This window comes from Dromaius novaehollandiae, chromosome 10, assembly GCF_036370855.1.
Source record: "Dromaius novaehollandiae isolate bDroNov1 chromosome 10, bDroNov1.hap1, whole genome shotgun sequence".
In the NCBI taxonomy this organism is placed as follows: domain Eukaryota; kingdom Metazoa; phylum Chordata; class Aves; order Casuariiformes; family Dromaiidae; genus Dromaius; species Dromaius novaehollandiae.
Genome location: NC_088107.1, coordinates 236,305 through 256,305, shown reverse-complemented (window position 1 = coordinate 256,305; position 20,001 = coordinate 236,305). Strand labels below are relative to the sequence as shown.

At 47.3% G+C, this 20,001-nt stretch overlaps 1 protein-coding gene across 13 annotated transcripts in view; it reads left to right on the top strand.

The window, feature by feature from the left end:
- The window catches only part of PPIP5K1 (diphosphoinositol pentakisphosphate kinase 1), a 54,202-nt gene extending 35,916 nt beyond the window's left edge, over positions 1-18,286 (top strand). For 8 of the 13 annotated variants that reach the window (XM_064517749.1, XM_064517748.1, XM_064517746.1 and 5 more), the window contains 6 exons: positions 999-1,121; positions 5,107-5,169; positions 7,782-7,961; positions 14,501-14,638; positions 15,108-15,221; positions 16,487-18,286. In XM_064517749.1, the coding sequence (XP_064373819.1) occupies positions 999-1,121; positions 5,107-5,169; positions 7,782-7,961; positions 14,501-14,638; positions 15,108-15,221; positions 16,487-17,193 (1,325 nt within the window). In that variant the 3' untranslated portion in view covers positions 17,194-18,286. Of the gene's footprint in view, positions 1-998; positions 1,122-5,106; positions 5,170-7,781; positions 7,962-14,500; positions 14,639-15,107; positions 15,226-16,486 lie in introns of all 13 variants that reach the window. The other 5 variants (XM_064517751.1, XM_064517756.1, XM_064517754.1 and 2 more) reach the window with 4 other exon arrangements.
- The last annotated feature ends 1,715 nt before the right edge of the window (positions 18,287-20,001 follow it).

The window sequence follows — 20,001 nt, the reverse complement described above, 5'->3', positions numbered from 1 at the left end:
GGTGGAGCAACATCAGCCTGCTTGGAAGCCTTTTGTAATGTTGGAAGTAATGTTGTTTTTAGCAGTTCATATTCTCAGTACAGAATGTAATATCAGACAGTCTAAATGCAATTTATAGCCACTCAATGGTTTTGTCTTGCTCATAACTGCTTTCCTCAGTTGAAAGAATTATGTTCCATATGGCCAGCAGTTCCTTTCAATACCACATAAAGTCAAGTCACTCTAAGGACTGCTGCACCTGAGAAAAGCAAAGACAAGCACTTGTTGAAGTGACCAGTACTAGGTTGCCCTCCTGTGCTTGAGACCACCTTGCCTGCCATATTCCTTGCTACAGGGCAAGCAAAGCTCCGTGCTGTGTGCGCATCTGGTTTTTGTAAGGATAGTTCATGGAACACTTGGACCTACGCTGGAACAGTAAGGCAAGAACAAGCGGATGTGAAATATCTGGGCAGCAGCCTGTGGGAAAGCTCTCTGGTCATATACCTTTCTTTAGCGCTTGACACAGTAATTGATCCCCATTAGCTGATCAACAGATTCAACACTGAAATCCATTGGAAATGGGCAGCCGTTTCTCCTTCCCAGTGTCCTACAGAAGAAGGAGTTTTCAAAGAGAAAGGACAGAATAGCAGAGAAATTATGCCCTGCAACTTGTACATCAGTGATTTAGCATCTCCGGCATTTCCGATGTGAATATGTAGGTGTGCTGACCAGAGAGTGTCAGGATGTTTCACCTACATCAGGGCAAGAAAGCCAAGTGAAATAAGCCCCCCAAAGGAGTTAGGAACTTTCCCAGTGCTGACTACTGGGCTACCCGTTGTGCGTTTGGCACTACTGAATTTAGAGTGGGGAATACTGCCTCTCCATGCCCCCCTAGTATCACTTTCTTCCTCAGACTGTCTCCAAAGTGGGCATTTTTTCCCTTGTTCTTCCACTAACCCTGCTTTTCTGTAGTTGCATGCAGTAGAGATGTAATACTAACCCCTTCCATGCCTTTCCAGGGTCACAATGCACCGGGCTGTTTAGCACCACTGTGCTGGGAGGCTCCTCCAGTGCCCCCAACCTCCAGGACTACGCACGCAGCCATGGCAAAAAGTTTGCCAGCAGCCTGACGTACAAAGACGGTATGTGTGTTCTCTCTGCAGCAGATAGCTAATTTGCGGACTTTGGTGCCTCAGGATGCTACTGAGGCAAAGACTTAGACTGCTAAGAGGAGTAACGTAATTTAATGTGTATATTCATCAGATCTACAGTAATGCATTTTATCATGTCCCAAGAAATCATGATCCTTTTGCATCAACCAGATCCTTATTAGGATAGGACAGGAGCTCACACTGCATGAGGAGTTTTATACTGATATATGGTACTGCTGGTGTCTGATTTTGCTCTGATATTTTAATACTACTTACTGTCGTTGACGAGGAATCATTATTCTAGATGTTCCATAGGTTTGTCCTGGTACAGAGATCCAGCACGTAGAATCACCTTGCTTATCTTGGTGATTTTGCAGATGCCGAACTAAACTTTTGTGGAGGCTAATTCCCACCCTGCGGGGGATGGGGCTGCACCGCTGGCAGAATGGTGTGTTTGGCAGGGGTTACGTAGGTACTAGAGTAAGGCTGGGTACTGCTGTAGAAGAGTCTGACGTAGCTGCCAGAAAGCAAGTATATATATGCCTGACATGCCTGACGTAAATGGGATGCTTGGAGGAAGTACGGCAAAAGGACTGTAAGGTCTAGTTGCTGTGACTAGTTCAGAACTAGTAGTGCAGAAACTGCCTTAAATTTCATCAAGACAGTCTGGTAAAATGTGCTTGGATCGTTAGTATAAATGTTGCCCCATGCTTATGAGTGAAGGGGTATTACCAGCTGAGGACTGATCTGTAGTCAGCATTAGTGTGGTGTGCATCAAGAAGCACAGCCCATCCCTGTCCTCAAGGAAGCTGGAGCACAGAACGTAGAAAAGACTGAGGCGTTCCGAATGAATTGTAGGAGTGTAATGTGCCAGAACAAGTGCTCCTTATTATCCCAGAAAGAAAGGCAATCAGACTCCATAAGGTATTGATATACCATTTCCTGGAGCTAATGCAAGAAGGAAAAAAAGAGGATAGATAATCTTATGTCCCTTCAGATGCTGGAGACCGTGAGCTGTGCAGCATCAGATGGACCTACAGTCAGGGCATGGCATGCTGCACAGACTGCAGCTGTGGAGAGACTTGTCTGACACTGCACAACTCAGGTTCCCAGCATCCGAAGGGATGTAAGATAATCTGTCTTCCTTTTCCTTCTTGTGTTAGCTCCTTCAGTAAATGCTATCTATTTAATACCTTACTGGAGTCTCAGTGCCTTTATTTCTGGGTTCATAAGGAGCACCTGCACTAGTGCATTACAAGGGGGGAGATGATTAGGGTAGTAGTTTGTGGCCTTTGAGGGAAACGGGGTTGGTTCCTTTGGATTTCTGTCTAGTTTTGAGGCAAGGCAAATGGCCTAGCAAATCAGGATGGAAAGATGCTATTCAATTCTCCGACCTGTTGGGACTTCATTAAATACCTTTCTATTGAGACCATTCTTCTTCACTTTGTAAGAGAGAGAATTGCGTTGCTTCTCACCTCTTCAGGGAGCTCTCTAGCACGTAACAGGCTGTGAGTGATAGAGATGAAGGTGAACTGGAAGGATTTAAAACCCTGCTGAACCAGTTCTGAGCTGCTCAGGACAGCAAGTGCTGGCTACTCACAGGTCCCAGAATCAGCTCATGGTGTTTGCCATGAGACAGGGGTGGGAATACCAGGAGAAGTGCTCAAAAGACCAGCTAGTGCTGTGGCTGCTTTTCTTCTGCAATTCTGCAAGCAGTGTGAATCCAAAGGCAGCACTAATTCTCAAGGAAAACTGTCAGAGACGGCTAGCTAGATGGCACTCGGCTGGGAGCAGGACTGATTCTGCTCAGTCCTGGTGTTGTGCCGCTTCTCTGTGTAGGCGATGTAGTAGGAGTCTGCCTATAACTGGCTACTTGTAGTCAAGGCTCGGAGCAGAGTCCTGCTGGTGTAGCCTAAACTCTGTGACAAGGTCTCTGCGTGCTGTGGCACAGCTTTAGCCTCAAGTACTTAAAAGGTAGACTTGCCTAAATAATATGTAACTAACATAGCGTGGAATTATTCATCTTGGTATTACACTTAGCTTTTCATGTTTCTCAGTGTGCAGCTGCACCTGTGCTACCAGTGCCTTGCTGCAGTCGCAGGAATTGAGAGGAAGAAGCTGGAGGTTTGGGAAAACGAGTAGGAGGCAAAAGAGCATTTGGTTTCTGGGGAAAGTAGTTTGGAATATGAAATAAACATTTGATCTGAGTGTTCCTGCTTAAATAAGCAGCAAATGATGAGCATTGGCATTTAAGCCAAAAGTCATTAGAGTTTAAAGCAGTGACGTAAGCAGCTCCAGCAGACTTCACCCTCTTGGAGTACATCTGTATCAAGGCCTTTTCCATAGCCACCAGGCTAATGTTTAAAACCCCTCAGATTCTGGAGCACATTTTTGCATGAATTCTTTGGCCTTTTTTCATGGCTGTGGTGCTTCAAGGTGTGGTATGTGGTTTATAGCACTTCATCAAAGATTTTCTCAGCTAAGGAACACTTCAGTGGTGAGTCGTGTCTTAACTTGGCATTGAGGGAAGGTCCACCACTGCCGATGTTTCTTTGAAGCTGGTTTGTCTGAAGCCAGGGACCCAGTAACCTGTGTCTCAGCGCCATCTAAATTGACACTGATAAAAGCAAGAAGGAGATTCAGGGTAGAACGGAGATGGTTACCAGTTGACTGACTGCAAGGTGATGACTCAGACACTACTTGGAGGATGCATATGTATGGAAGCTTGCTATGCTATATTTGTTGAGTTTAAACAGAGAAAATCAATTTTTATGCCTATTATCCTGGCAAGGGTAATGGCAGCAACTTTAAGCATTGGTTTAAATATGTTATATAGGCAAGTCAGTGGGATTTTAATGGATATAGCTACAGAAGCTCAATGGGAGTGTGACAGTATATAAATTGATGTGTGTAGCACCTATTCTTGGTGTACAGGAATAGCCATACAGTTTTTATTTACTAGGTAAAATGGATGCATGAAAAATATACATGAGAAGTAAAAACATTTTTAGTTTCTAAGTAGCAGCAAAAGGTATGATTGGCTGGGTTCTCACACCAAGTCCTGCATGCAGATAGTCTGATCTAGGTCGTTCTTTCCCATGATAGCTGAGGAGTTCCCAGAGTGGAAATAAACTGCAGTTTTTGGCCCTTTTTTGTAGCATATAGAGACTAATCCCTGTCTTTTAAAATTCATCTGTTTGTGCTCCATTAGATGCCTAGAGTCTGTCCTTGTGCTGTCTTTCTGGAGAGCTTGGCCTGGCCTGGATCATGGCCAAGACAAGCCTGAGAAGCAGTCTGAAAGGTGTATCCCAAAACCTCTGCTATATTGAAATGCATTGGGCAACAAGAAGGTAGAGATGCATCTTCATGGGTCTTACATTTGTTCCCAAAATAGTGAGCTAATTTAGCTTTTTAATTCATAAATAGCTCTGTTTAGCTTACCGTAAGAGGATGTTTTGAGCTGCGCTTACCTGTCCTAAGGATCTTCAGTTACTCTGTGGAAAATGGTCTTGGTTTTCCTTAGGCAGAGGTGAATGCCGAAGAACTATATTCGTATGGTGCTGTTCCTTGCTTGGCCTTGTGCTCTCGTGGCCGTAATTATGGCCTAATTGCATCTTTCACTGGACTGAGCCTGGGGGCCGAGTGCTCCTGGGTGGCTGGAAGTGTGGTGGGAGGGTAGGATGTATTTTACTGTCTGTGACTGAGGGAGTATGTCGGAGAGTTTTTGCGGTATAAAGGGAGTCAGTGGTAGGACAGTGCAAGGAAAATGGGAGCAGGCAGCGTGTGAAGAGCCTAAGAGGTTCAGTCAAACATGCAGATGGCAAGCGTGAGGGCTGCTGTGGCAGTGCCAATGAGAGTATGTGCTACGTGGGTCAAGCAGAGGGTGAACTTGAAAGGCTAGCTACTAGCATATGAAGATTAGGGGAGTCCTTAGAAACAGGCTGTTAACTGAGATGATCTGTTTTTATTTCCTCAGAACTCTTGTCTATGCCAGCCGTAAAACGATTTTCTGTGTCGTTTGCAAAGCATCCGACTAATGGTACGTTTGCTTCCTTGATTTGACGTTCCCTCACACTTTTAACCCCATGCTCACATTCAGTTCTCCCTTCTGCACATATCCTCCTCCTTTCAGCCTTCTTGTGTTTTGTTTTGTTTTGTTTTTTGGGGTTTCTTTGGCACGTCTATGTATCTGGTATCCAAACATGTTTCCCTTTCCCCTTGTCTCTCTCATTGTGACTAACTTATTCACTCATCCTCTGTTACCGCTCAGCGGGGCCTGTGCTGTCTGTGGGATACCTGCCAAACTGTTTCCCCAGAGGCATTTGTGTCCCAGGTGAAAAAGAGAGCAGTAGCTCTGTGAATGGCTTTGATTCCATTGCTGGCATTAAAGCTGCCCCTCATGCCCCCCTGGGGGGAGAATTCCACTGGACTTGAGGTGTGGGGGCGGGCATCTGCTCTGTGTCCCGAGAGCATCGGCAGCTTTGGTTCTGTTTCTGCGATGCAGATTTGCATTGAAACAAGGATAGCCTGGGGCTGCACGTGTCGCCTGGAAGAGTGCAGTCTAGAGCGGGAGAAAAGGGATGCTGACAGCGTTCTCTGGGCATGCTGTTCCTCAGCACAGTGGTCTTAGAGTACTGGTAACTTCATGGCCTCGGATCTGCAATCCTGCTCGTTAGGGTAGTCCCTTGATTACTCTAAGGATGGTGGGAGTGGTCTCACCTTTCCTACACATTATCCCCGAGAATGGTGTTTCTCCAAAACTTTCACTCATGTGCTGTCGGTGGAGAAAGCTGGCTTGGGCCCTGTCACCTTCCTGAACTAAAAGGGGAGGGAACGCACGTCAACAACGTGCTCCCTAGGGTGATAAACCTGCTCCACTCCTGCCATGCTGGCAGTAAAGGAGGATGTCTGATAGTGCTTATGTGCGCTCACCAGCTCTGCTTCATATTGCTACTAACATAACACCTGAACTGAGTCTCTTTTGAGGTTACAGAGACAGCTAGCTCTGTTGTAGCAGATGCCTTGAGCTAGTATGGATTATCTAAGCCTGTACAGAAAAACTTTCACAAATGGTTGGTTTCACAGTACTACTCCTACCCGTATCTCATGGCTCCTGCTGTTGAAACAAGTTAGGACCAAAGCAGACTGCTGAAAGTTATCAGGTTAAATTTTTCTGTCTTATGTGATAAAGGCTGTTTCTGGGATCTTGATGCTTAGTAAATCTGAAGAAATTCTGCTCTGTGCAACCTGGAAGATGAAAGAAATTCAGAAGACTGTTACAAAAGACCATAGTTTTGAGAAAGATGAAAGGGGAAGGGGCAGCTAAATGTGGCTTTATTGTTCAAATATCTGAATGGGACATATCTTCTGTGTTTCCTTATTTTTGTTTTTCCCAGAGTGACTACCTGCTCAGTTTGTTTTGTATGTCTGAAAACTGTTTGAGTGCACGTGGTGTATGTCAGCAAGGTTGTCATTCTATCTTGCCAGCAAAGCTTGCGCCAAGCACTGGTCATTTCTAAGCCACACTGGAAAGCAACTTACTCCCACAGAAATCTAGTAAAAGGAAACTGGGCATCAGTTTTTTTCCAAGAACCTAATGAATATTTCTAGTTGCAAAGTGTTTGTTAATCAGTAAAACTAAGAAAGAGATCCAGGAAGTGTGAGCTTGAAGTTAGACATGTCTGGTCTGGGCTTGGCACCTGCTTTTAGCAGGCAGAATGTTTAGCTACATGAGCCACTCACCTAAGGGTGCAAAAATTATTCATATCTCTGAATCTGGATTTTGTTTCTAAAGAGCTGCCTCCACTCGGTGAGATGGGATGGGTGAACCAGAGCAGTTGCCAAGCAGAAGGTCAGACCAGGTGGCTTATGACCTGGTCCTATGAGTCCTGGGAGCAAGGCACGAGTCCTGAGGCCCTAAATGGGAGAGAGGAGATGGGCCTGCATACTAGTATCTCGTCTGCCATGCAGTGCCGGGGACATCACAACAGACTGTACAGGGCTGCTCCAGGAATCTGGAAAGGGGAAGTCGGTGCTTCTGTGCCCACTCCGTCTTTCCAGAATCCCTAGGCACTATGTTCTCAGGCGAAGCCTGCTATCCCCCAGCTACCCTTCCACGTTCTCCAGGCCTGTAATGCCGGCTCATTTGTTCTCGTCCCTCGGCCGAAGTGATTGTCCGTGTTTGGATGCAGGACTGTAACGCTCTGTTGCTGGTCTAGATTTCTTGTTCATCTGGGGGAGGGCTAGGATGAGGGTGACTTTATTATGTAGCTGAACCTGAACTGTTCAGGCTGAACCTTGGACTTGGAATGTGTCCTAAGATTTATTTGCTTGTCAGACTTTCACTTACAAACATAAAGCCTTACTGCTCAGCTTGTGGGGGGCTGCCCGTGGTTTGCAGCTGTGTTTGGCAGAGGCTGAACAAGATGGGAGTCCGGCCTGCTGCCTAAAGATTTGGGGTGTGCAGAACTAAGAGTGTTCCTGATCAGCTCACTGGGGGAGGGACTCGGCTTCAGCATGTGGGGTGAGTCTTCTCCCACCCAGCAGCCCTGCTGCTGGCAGCTCCATTCCCTGAGTCTTCATATTTTTTTTTCTATTTCCCAGCTTTACCTCCCACTCTCCTCTCACTCTTTATGGCCCGCTTTCCTCCAGATGCCTTTGAGCACCACCACGTTGCCCAGTTGCTGCGCCGTTTTTCCTCTGACTATGCCACGAGCCGGAACATCTCCCTGGATGCCACTCTAGCCCATCACCTCCAGCAGTGCTCCTACCACCTACGCCTCTTCAGGAGCTGGCTGATCTCAGGGCAGGATGACTTGGAGTGTCTTTACGGTACTGCACGCTGCAGCTGCCTTGGTCCCATGCTCTCATAGCTGAGCAGGGACCACTGTCTGCTTGAGAATGCAAAGTATGCTTTGCTTCTGAGAAAGGAAAGCATTTCCCTCTCCACATCCCTCAAGTCTCTGGGCTGCTCCTGCAGCAAGGTGTGCGGGCTGCTGCACCAGGCAGCTTTGGAGCTGTAGGAAGAAGCTTTTCCACATGGAGTCAGTGTTCTGCGGGTAGCTGTAACTGCTCTTTCTGTCCTTGGCAATTGTTTGCTGCCTCCTTCCTCTAGCCAGGGCAAGCCCTTAAGCTGCTTTTGTATGTCCTCATCTGAAGTGATGAGCTCCAGCCCGTGTGATGCTCTGCTGACATGAAACCGCTTTGCAGGTTCCAGTGGGGTGCTTCTTGGTGCCCCTGTAGTTGTCAAGGGAGGAACCAAGGTAGATGGTGAGAGCATGGGAAGAATGAAGTTTAAGGAGGCACTGCAGCTGGTCACATGCAGGTGAACTTGCTGTGGAGATTTAGGGGAAGTGGTGCCTTGTGGGATTGTGCTGTGTCTAGAGAGAGCAACTTAGGGTAGAAATTGAGCTTCTGTACGTCTGCATTGCATGGCATCTGTTTTGCCTATTAGCACTTCTGCAGTGTGTCATGTCCGTGGTGGGAAGAACTAGGTGATTTCAGTGTTGGATCTGGATGTTATAAACCAAAGATCACTGTTGTTTCTGTGGTATTTCTCAGCCTCTGGCACAGGTGGGAGGTCTGGTGCGTTGAGGTCTCAGGGCTTCTAAGACAAGTAGAAAGACTTCTTTTTGTGCAGGGTAGCTGGCTAGGCCTGGCTGTTAACATTCACCTTGCACCATAAAACTTGCTTGGTGCATGTGGCTTGCTGAACTGTGTGGTGTGATGCATGGATCTCCTTTTTCATTCAAACCCATAAGTGGAAGGGGTAGACACGGAAGAGTTTATTTTTTCATCTGGCAAAAACAGAATCAAGCATTTTCAGAGCCTGGAGAAGAGAATTTTTCTTATGGTCTTTTTTCAATATGGCTCTTTCTGTTAAGCAGACAACTTGGAGATGGCAACTGCTTTTCAGATATAATTAGGATAATCCTTGGTCTCCTAGCAACTAATACAAACGTGGAGCGAAATCACTTCAAGGGGAGAGATGCTGGAACAAAACAGAGTACTCCTAAGCCAAAGCTGAGCTTGCCCTGCTGCAGATGTCAGCCGTCTTGTGTGAGCTCTAGCAGAGAGAAGAAATAAACCTTAGCACTTTGGGCACTGGCATTCCAAGTACTGCAGCATGGTGCTGCCTTGTGGAGCCCATCTTAATGCAGCCAAGCTTGTGAGCTACATACAGCAGCTTTTTAGTAGCTTCTCCGTGTGGAAGTCAGATCTCTACAATCAGTAAGTGAAGTTCTTTCTTGCAGTTTTCTCAGTCTGACTGAGCTCAAGCCCACAGTTATTTAGCATGTTTGGAATTCCTGCTGAGGTTCTTCTCTTAGCAGACATTTCTCCAGTCTCTGCAGCTGACAGTCCTACTTCCCCCCATGTAAAAACTGTGTACTCCTATCTTCTCTTTCCTGTTTTTCAATCATACTTCTATCCACGCAAAGAAAACATGAGTTAAAAGACTGGGACAGGGAGTTAGAAGTATGTGGTTTGGTATCTGTAGTTGGAGAGATCAGCACTGGAGCCCTGAAGAGATCTGTCTGGGAACTTGTGCTCATCAGCATGCTCGTCGTTTGGAAAAGGAAGAGTGTGAAGTTAGTTCATGTTGTTAATGAATTGCGAGGTACTGAAGGCAAAGGTCAGCTGTGAAGAAATAGAGAAGGACCTTATGATTATGAGTGGCTAGGCAGTAAAAGAGCTGGTTATGTTCAGTGTAAGTAAATGTAAAATGACAGGGGGAAACAGCCCCAACTTTGTATATAAAATGGTAGGCTCTAAGCTTACCATCACCACTTGGGAAGATGTGGGCGAGCTAGAAATCCGCAGTCTGGGAAAGATGACACTGACAGTGGTCTGAACCTGAGTGGTCTGGAGAGGGGTGATGGGGGGAATCTATCTCACGTTCCAGTACAAGAAATAGGAGATTTCAAATGGAATGGGTAGGGAGCAGGTTCAGACAGAAGTGACTTTTTTCACACATTGAGGACCTCCTCACCACAGCACGTGAGGGATGTTGAAAGCTCACCTGAGTTCAAAGGGAGACTAGAGAATCTCATGGAAGAGATGCATCAAGTTCAGGATAGCTCTGAGCTGCAAGTCATTGGAGTCTTGGGGTGTTTGGAGGAAGAATCACTACGTGTGATCTCTAGTCTAATACTCTTTCCTGCATATCTGCTTTTGGCACTGCAGGCAGAGAGATGCTGGACTAGAATAAAGCTTCAAGCTGATCGTTCAGATGTTTTGAAAGGCTGGTTATCAAAAACCCTCATTTGTGTACATACCACGTACACATGTGTAAGCACGTATGAATATACCTATTGGTGATCTCCCGAAGATTGGACTGACCAAACATTGTGGAAGAACTTGCTTTCTCCCACACCCTTCAGAATGTGTGCTGAGACTAGGCAAGTACTGTCTTTACTCCAGAATAGCTGATATGGTATCGGTGTACAGACCTTATTTGGAGGTGTCAGGTCCCTTTGGTCTGCCTTCTGCTTTCAGAATGTCTGTCCCAAAGGAATGGGCACCTTCTCCTCTCCGACATGGAGTTCACAGTTGGAGAGCTGGGCAGTAGCTTGGTAACTTTTGATAATCAAGGTGTGTGTGCTGGTGCGCAGAACTCTTAGGCAAAAATATAGTACACAGAAAGGATTGCTTTGAACCAAAAAGACTTATCTGAGGCCTCTTTGGCCTCAATCTTTGTTGGCTGGCTGTAGTTAAGTATTTGCTCTCGTTCAGTGAAATTGCTTTGTACTTAACCAACCTGTTGGAGCAGTAAGTGCGTTCTTTCTTTTAACTATGTCCCTCTGCTAGTACAAAAGCTTACCATATTTGGGACCTCAGATCGTTATTAGTAAAGCTAAGGAATGAGCTGTTTGGACTACTTGAAAATTGCTCCTTTGTCATGCCTCCTGTGAAAGAATACAGCTGTCTCCTGGATGAATTACTGAGTTATCAGCTCTGAGGGATAATCACACCTCTGCTGATTTTATTCCAGAGAACATTTGGCCAATATAAATGTAACTTTCCCAACTCATATTAAACAGGAAACATTTTTTCTGATCTCCTTAGGGCATGCATAGAATCTAGGAAACTCATGTGTTACTTTGATTCAAATTAGATGCTTCCATTAAATGAAATGATACTGGCTTCCTCTGGAGGGTTTATCCTGTTTGTTCTTCTAGACTGGCACATCTCCTGTGTAAAGTAATAGCAATCAAGAAGATGCTAGTGCATTCAGGGTCTTGTTTTCTCCCTTGTTCTTCCCTTTCTCTAGTGTAAAATCTGTTTGTTTTAGGTCTGCTGCTAACAGCTTTAGATGAATTTACTTTCAGACTTTGAAGTGAATCAGAATAGATTCTCCAGTAGTGCTCAGCAATATATGCAAATGTCAGGAATGTGAAACTTTGGGGAGAAGGATCAGAACTGGAATGTAGTTAACTCAGCTGTAATTTGGTTAGACCTTCAGCTTTAGCATTGATGTGCCTGGGAGGGCTGAAGCAGGCTTTGTAATCTTGTAGGCAGATTATACCTCTGTACGTTGTCATCTGCAGAATGGCTTTTCAGGCAGTATCGTACTCTCTGCTGTTGTGTCGGGGTGATTCTGCTTTACCGATTCAGAGCAGAGACAGCCCCCCCCCACACATGCATCTGCTGCTTACATCGCATGTAGTCTCCTGGGACGTGCAGAATAATACGTGTTCAGCAGACTCCTCTGTCTTGTGGGTCTTCAGGTTTCTCTGTTACCAGATCTTGTTTGCCTGACTCTAACAGATGGTTTCTTTTTATTTCACTGAATAAAAATTAGAGAGACATAACCACATTGTCCTCCGTGCCCAGAGAAGATTACAGTTGAGTTTGGGATTCATTTTTAGCTACTCCAGTCTGCACAACCCAGCCACATGCCTTTCCCTGTAGGAGAGGTCTAATTCTGGAGGGAGCGTGTTGCCCTCTGTCTCCTTAGTGCAGCTAGTGTAGTCAAACCCAAATGAAATAAAAAATTAGACTTGTTCCTCTGCGGGCTGCTCTAAGACTCTTTGGTACAAAATGAATGGGACTCTCTTTAATTTCTTGTGCGGTTATCCACATCAGAGACTTTTGCTCTGCAGGCCCTATGGAAAGAGTTTCAGGAAATACCAGCAATAGCTGAGCTGTCAGCACTGGGTTCCTGTTGTATTTTGCGCTCACACTTTGTTACTCCTTCCCTAAGATGTCATTTATTTGTTAAGCATGTGCTGTGCAGCCAGAGTAAGGGATCTAACCACTGCTGCTACTGTGATACAAGTAAGAATTATGGTCTCTAGCAGTCATTTCTTCCTTGGCTCTGCTGTGGTGGCAACAAATTGCCTTTGTTGGCCTCTCAATAACATCTAAGCAGGCAAAGGGAAGTGGGCTGCTGTATACAAATGGCAGGGCTTGCTTTAAAAATAGTAGTATTTCACCTTGAGAAGGGAAACTTTTGCCTTTTTCTCATCTTACTTTGGACAGGCATTTGGCACTTCTGAGAACCAGGTGCATTGTTTCACGTTAGTAGCATTTTCAATGTCATGTTTCCTTTAACACTGGACCTTTGATTTCCTCTTTTTGTTGTAGGAGTGTCCACACACTCAGCTCCTTATCAGTGCTTCTAGTGCATCTTGGAACTACTCTGCTTTGCCCTATGTGAAATTTAAACTTCTTCCCTTTTTCTTTGGAAACCCAGATAGCTGAGCCAACTTTGGCCCCTCTTAAACCAGATTCTGTTGTGAAATGACATTAGCCTCGTACTCTGCTCCACGACCATCTCCACGCTGCTGTTCTTAAAGTCTTTCCCTCCTCCTTTTCCTTTAGATTGTCTCCCAGAATACCTAGGTAAAAAACAGTGAATAGAGACTCTTGTTTATTCAGCGCTTCTGCTCAAGGCACTTCTCAGGAAGGGACAGAAGAGCATGGTAGTTTTGCTGTAGCTTGCATTCCTTCCTCCTAGCCAAGGATTTGTTACCTTTTATGTCTTGAATTAATGTTTATAGGCCATTTGTGGCACAGGTAACCTCTCTGGATTGACTAAAGCATTCTCTGTCTCCAGTAGCTGTTACAGCAGTGAATGTCCCTGCAGCACTGCACACTGGTGATGCTCTGATCTGTGGTTTCCTCATGTTGCATGTGCATTCACTTTAAATACCGTCTGTTGGCTTACCCTCCTTGCCTGTTACAGAGCTGAATTAGGTGAACGTGTTGGAGCAGAGGCTGTCCATTGAAACTTGAAGGTGACTGGAACAATACTACCTTTAGCAGATAATCCAGGAACTGAAGTTCTTCTCCTTAGTAGGTGCTGTCAAGCTTCAGTGATCAATTTTAGCCTGGGAGTGTGCTGGGCTGCAGTCCTGATACAGCAGTGCATCAAGAACTGTTGCACTTCTTGCATTTCAAAGTAACTTTCCTTACCTACAGGAACAAAACCAATTCTTTTTCAGGGCTTTTGGAGAGAAAAATATCCACTGAGGGAGCTTGGGGAGTCACAGAAAGGGAATCCAGGCTTAAGAAGTTTTAGAGGTCTTTAAATGCAAGAGGCAGAGCAGAAGGAGGCCTTATTCCCATAAGTCCAGTGACTCATCTCTCTCTTCCTTTCTCCTCTGACAGTTTCATGATGGCTTGGTGCCACAGGGCATTGCCAGGAAGCTTGGATGAAGAGAAAAGTGCTTTGCTGTAATGCTCTGTTGGCTTGAGTAGCAAAGAATTTCTTGTGAGGAGTTGTGATGCAGCTTTGCTCTGAGTAAAAGAGTTCTCTCTCTCAAGTATTGAGATAACAATTTCTACTAATTCTGGGGTTGCTGGCAAAGAAGTCTTGTTTAGGGGGCCAAATAATTCGTATCGTTCTCCACCCCATGCTTTGGGGATAGTCGTTCAAGCTTATACTGGAGGGTCTGCTCTGAGAGGGGATGGTTCTGCCCCTCCCTGCATTTGTAATGGTGTGCTGTAATTCACTGGGGAGAGGGTGGACTGTGTCCCGGGCTGAAGTGACAAGCAGGGTGAGTCCTTTCATGGAAATTCTGCTGACTTCACCTAGGGGAGCTTCTGCAAACTGCAGAGCTCTGTGCTAAGTTCTTCATAATTACCAGATAGGTTAACCAAAGAGTCGGAGACTTTGCAGCAAACACCTGCTGCTAGGTATTTCCCTCCTCCTTCTCCTTTTGCGTGTGCCTGCACGCTTGCTTTCAGGTCTGTTTTTGCATGTGATTGCCTAGTGGCAATTTTCCCGGCCTAGAAAAGGTGACCTTAGGCCAGAGTGTGCCTGTTGTTTGATTCCCAGGCTGTCCAGCTCCTTCAGCTGTGAATGGTCCTGCATGGGCTTAGGCTGCTGTTTGCTCTATTCATTTTCTGATCGGGTCTCTTTCCAGGTTTTGAAGGCTGTTCCATGGTTCCCACCATTTATCCCTTGGAGACTCTGCACAACTCCCTCTCTTTGCGACAGGTCAATGAGTTCCTGACGGCTGTTTGCAGGAGCTGCAGCGATTCACACGTCCAGTCTACTGCAGGTACTGATGAGGTGGGCTCGTCTCTGGGTAAGGCAGAACAGAGTCAAGGCAAGGAGATAGCACAGACCACCTGCTCTTTTGCGTAATTGGAACAGATCAACTAGACAGGACTGGTAATAAGTACAATTTCTGATACCCATTCCAGGGTGTTCTAGTTCAGGAGCAAGCTATGGGATCCTGCTCAGAGCCGTCCAGGGCCGCTTATTTGAGAGACAAGTAATCAGTCTTGTCTGTCTGTGACTGATAAGTACAGTGACATAGATGCAAATTCCAGCTTGGGAAATCCCAGTATCAGATCCCCAGAGGCTGAAGGGCAGGCATGGCTCTGAATTTGCACTGTTCCTGAACCCTTCCCTGAGTAACTGCTAGTGGCTGCCAGGTTAGGTGGACTCTGTTTTGACCTAGTTGTGACCACTCCTTTGTTTGTGTCTGAATATTACTGATCTATGTTTGTTTTTTTTTCTTGAAGCTTTGTTTGATTCAATGATTGGCAGCCAGATACCAGGAGACCCCTTTATGTCTCAGCGAATCCTGTCAGCATCCTCTTTCCCATTGCGCCAGCGTTCGGATAAACCCCCTTGGTGTGAGTGCGTGCCTTTCTTGATCAGAAATGAGTGTGATGGTGAGGGGGGAAGTAGAGGGTGCTGAATGGTGAAAGCCAGGTAGTGGTGTTTGGGGTTTCTAGGCTCTGTCCTTGAAGGAACAGAAACTAATTAGGGAAAGGTGGAGACAAAGGGGAAATAGGTGAAGGGGAAAGTAGTCATCTGCCCTGTTAGAGAGTTTCCAGAGAAAGATGCAAAAACTGATTGTTTTATAGTACTGTACATCACTGGGACATCTGCTCTTGGATGGGTGTTTTGTCCATACATTCTCTGCTGTGTGCGCTGAGACATGCAGGGACTAAATGCACTTCATTTTCATATCAAGTTCTGTGATTCTCTGTGACACATGCAACTTAGTTTTAGCGTATGGAAGTGCCTTCCCTTCCCTACCAACCATGTAGGTGCCTCACCTAGAACCCCATATAGGAAGGACAGCCTGTCCTTTGATTCTTCACTTCTATGCTTCTTTATATAGCTTCCGAGTCTCCCTTCCCGCAGTCTCTACAGAGCTGATGACTGTTGTTTGCAAATATCTGACTGGGACTTGAAGGGCAAAGGGTTAGCAGCTATTTGGACAGCAAATGCTTTAATAACACAAATCTGGGTTGCCATTACAAGAGCAGTCCCGCTCTTCTGGCTGTGCATTCCTTGTGCCAGGCCTAGTGTGTGTTTGTGCAGGCAGCAAGGTCAGGGAACTGATCTGGCTGAAAACAGATGTTTAATCCTCTGCCTTTGTTGGATTAGATTTAACCTAGATCTGTTCTCTAGTCCAGCTTGTTGTACAACGTAAGGCAAGAGCAAGCATCAACAGCGAGGTAACACCACCCCTTCCAATGGCAGCTCTAGGCTCAACATTTAGGGACTGTGTCAGAAACCAAGGGGAGCAAGACTGAAGCTGACAGTGTCCCATAATAATGAGGAAATGAAGGAAACGGCTTTCCAGCTCAAAGTCCTACATCAGATTTCACATTTTGCTCTATAAGGCCATCAGCATCACTCTTAGCTGTATGTCAACAGAGCAGTGTATGTCAGGGTGTAAGTGTGGTGTCTGTGCTTGGGTTTGATCAGCTGAGCTGCCAGAAGCACACCTAACAGCAGCTGCAAGCTCCTGCCAGGGTGTGTGGAAGGTAGATGACCCTACTTGCTTGCTTGGAGAGCTGTGGGACTGGGACAGTTTGGGTCTGCTCAGGCTTTGGGCTGTGAAAATATTACCTAAATGTCTAAGATTTTTTCTTCCTCTTTGCAGACAGCAGTGGTCCCTCCAGTACTGTCTCCAGTGCAGGCCCATCCTCCCCAACTTCTGTGGACAGCTGCGCTCGTTTCAGCTTCGCTGAGAAACTTTCCATCAGCCCCCCAAAAAGTGAAGAGCAGCTGAATAGCCTGTCCCCTGAGCAAGGGGAGACACAGCCCTCAGACGGAGTGCTTAACTTGAAGCTAGGGATGTCCGAGTTTCCCATGGATCAGCCCAGTGGGGAGCCAGGTGCCCCAGAGACCCCGATCTGGAATAAGGGCCCAGAGTCAGGTAGAGTCCTCGAGCTGCGCAAGATGGAGCTGGCGGGTGAGAACTCTGACCCGAAGGAGAAGAGCATTGTGGAGCTGGATGAAGAAGAACCAGCTGGGAAAATGTTAGAGCTAGACAACACAGGGCAGTCAAAGTGCGGTGCAGGGCCTGAGGTAAGGACAGCTGGGGACAGAGGGAAGCCAAGTGAGGAGTGTTTAGGGGGAATGGCTGGCCTGGATCAGTCAGGGCTGTCCGAAGAGGTTTTGGTGCTCTGCGAGGAAGAGCTGCTGGGAGAGGTGTTGGAGCCAGAGTGTATGGGCAAGGAGTCACTGGGGGACAGTGCTCTGTCAGGCCAGCTTCTGTCTGGTCACCTGTGCCAGGACCAGCCACTGCCTCCCGAGACAAGCGTGGAGGAGCTGCAGCTACTGTGCCAGGAGGATCAGCAGAACTAGTGGCTCACGGGACAACACACTGCAAGCACTTCTAGCCTGGAGCCAGCCCAACTTCCTGCACAGCACTTCATGCAGCTGGCTGTCCACAGCACAGAGCAAGCCGTGTCCTGAGGCCACAGGACTCTGAGGTGCCGAAGAGTCTGCTCTGCTCCTGTGCAAGTCAGCTCTTTGCTGTCTGGCAAGTGACAACACCCATCTGCCACGTTAAACCAACAACGCATGCAGTCTTAGTACTGGCACGGCATCTCCACGGAGCGGTGACATGGGGCTGCATTAGTGCAGGGTGTTCCAAGGGCTGTGTGCTCACTGGGACAGCAGTGTTAGGGGGTTGGTAGGGCCAAGGCTTTTGCAGTGGTGAGGCAAAAGGGGATAATTGCCCCCTGGAAATCTCTTGTCCCATAGCCTTCAGAACCTGGCCCAAAGTAACTGGGTTTCATCACAACCACCAACCTCCTCTCTGCTTCTTCCTCCTTTTCTCCACCTCTCCATCCCTACTGTTGGTCACCAAAAACAGGTCCGGAGAGTCCTTGGTAGGAAGAATAGGAGAAGCAGAAGGCAGTCTGAAAGGATGTGGGAAGGAGACTAATGCGGTGATCAGGTTCAAGACCGCCACTTGCAAGATAAACCTCTCTGGAGTGGACTTGCATGTTTTCCAACTGGGCTGGGGCGGGCAGGCAGGAGCTTGGGGATCCAGTCTGACACTTGTGCAGGGAGGACACACACGGGTTTTTCTAGTCCCCAGGGGTCAGGCTGGATAAAGCTCTGAACTCTTTGGTGACAGAAATTAAGAGAAACTGCTATTTGAGCAAATCAGGATTATTAGAAACCAATAAGGAGAAATCTTTATTGTATATAAACTGAAAAATATTTAATGCATATTTATGTAAATGACTTGTGAGCACAAGCCTGAGGGCAAGACTGGCACAGGTGTCCCTGCCACATCCTGAGTGCAGGCCAGGGCTGTGCCTCCTGTATTTATGGACAAGTCTGTGTGTTTGTCTGTAGCTAGGATCTGTGTTTCTGTGAAGCTATGCCCAAAGATCTCTGCGCTGTGTTGTGATGATGTGTGTTCACAGTAAATCTATGCTGTGGGTCTGGTGTCTCTGTCTCCGATGCTGAATTGCCCAGCAGTGTGTGCGTACCGGAGCGTGCAAATGCCCAGGACAGCAAGGCACTAGCACTGCTCACTGTTGGCCACCCTGGAAGAGGCACTGAGGCCGAGACTCTTTACAACCAAAGCGAGTGCGCAGGCACGGGCCCTTTCTCAGGAAGGCCAGGTATCTCTCCTCTTGCACAGGAGAACTGGTTATAAGGGGGGAAGGGGTCCTGGCTTCCCGCACCCCAAGGTGGTTTGCTGTAGAATGAAAATGGTGGGGCAGTGCGTTAGGCTCCTTTCACTTGACCCAAACCTCGTAAGAGCTCCAAGCATGTCCTGGGTACCATGTCCTCTTCCCCACACCTGATAATCCCTGGCTGGCAGTTTCAGTATTTAAGTAGGGTGATGTTTCCTTGCACTTGAATTGCAGCAGTCTTGCAGCTCTCTGGAGTGCAGCAGCACTGTGTGAAGAGGAAACCTAGCTCCCCTTCTCCACGGGGCTGTGGCAGCCTGCTCTTACCAGGGAGCTTGCTGGGGCCTGGGAGGAGGGCCTGCCTCATGCTGGAAGGAAGCCCCCTGTTATTGGCGACCCTACATTAAAGACCTGAAAGAAGAGATGCCCTGACCTCTGCCTGTCCTGACTGGGGGCTCCTGGACTTTGCAGCCCCCCTCCAGCAGCTGGCTGCAAGGAAGCTAGAGGTAGGGAGGCTCCCTGGATCCCCCTTGCCCCTCTCAGGCACTGCCCGAGCACCTGATCCTGCTCCCCTTTACAGCTGGCTCCCAAGGCGGGTGTATGTCAGCACTACTGCTCTAGCAGCAGGGTCCCTGGGGGAAGCGAGAGCTGCTTCTCTTGCCAGGCTTTGCTTGTTGCTGTGCAGGGAGCCTGAGCCCACCTGGGCGTGCGCAGTGCTGGGAGCTTTGCCTGGACCTGGGCAGGGCTGTTGCTGTAATAGACCTGGCATCTTCTGCAAGCCTCATTGCTGAGTGGGGCACTGCTCCTTCAGAGGTGATGCAAGTGGGGTCTTGTGGGGTCGCGGACCTGGACTGAGGGTGCTGTGGGAGGGGTTTACTTTGTACGAATGTCTGGCAAATCACCTGCCTTTCTGCTCCCTCTGCACTGCAGAGAGAAGGGTCAGGCCTTTCGGTGCTAGCTGCACTTCTGCCATACCAACAAGCAGTGGAGACAAACTGGGCTTTGGGCGCAAGAGAAGCCCTTACGGATCTTTGTCATTGAAAACCATTTCCCCCAGGGAAAGCGGCTACTCTGTGCAGTATCCTTTTGCTTCCACAGCTTGGCAGGGTGACTGCTGTGGTAACACTGCCCAAGAGCTGAAGCTGTGAGACATGGCAAGTCATCTAACTACAAAAGGGGCATTTATTGCACGGCTCCAAAGGCCTGGTTCTGCAAGAGAGGGCTAATGAGTGCTGCAGTAGCTGAATTCCTGGGTAGATTCCTTCCAGTTACAAGAAGCACTGTTGTTTATAATATTCCCTCAGCTTCAGCCCATTTTTTCATCTGGAAATGAAAAGGGAGCAATGCTTTGGAAGGAGCCAGCAGCTGTGGCTTTGCTGCATCTCTAAAGTTCAATGAGAGATTGAGTCCAGGAGAGAGAGAGACAGGGAGGGGTTTTGTTGTCATGATGACAAATACAAAGCTCCGTGTCCCTAGGGTGCAAATATTTATACAAATTCTAATTAGTGTCTAATTTCAG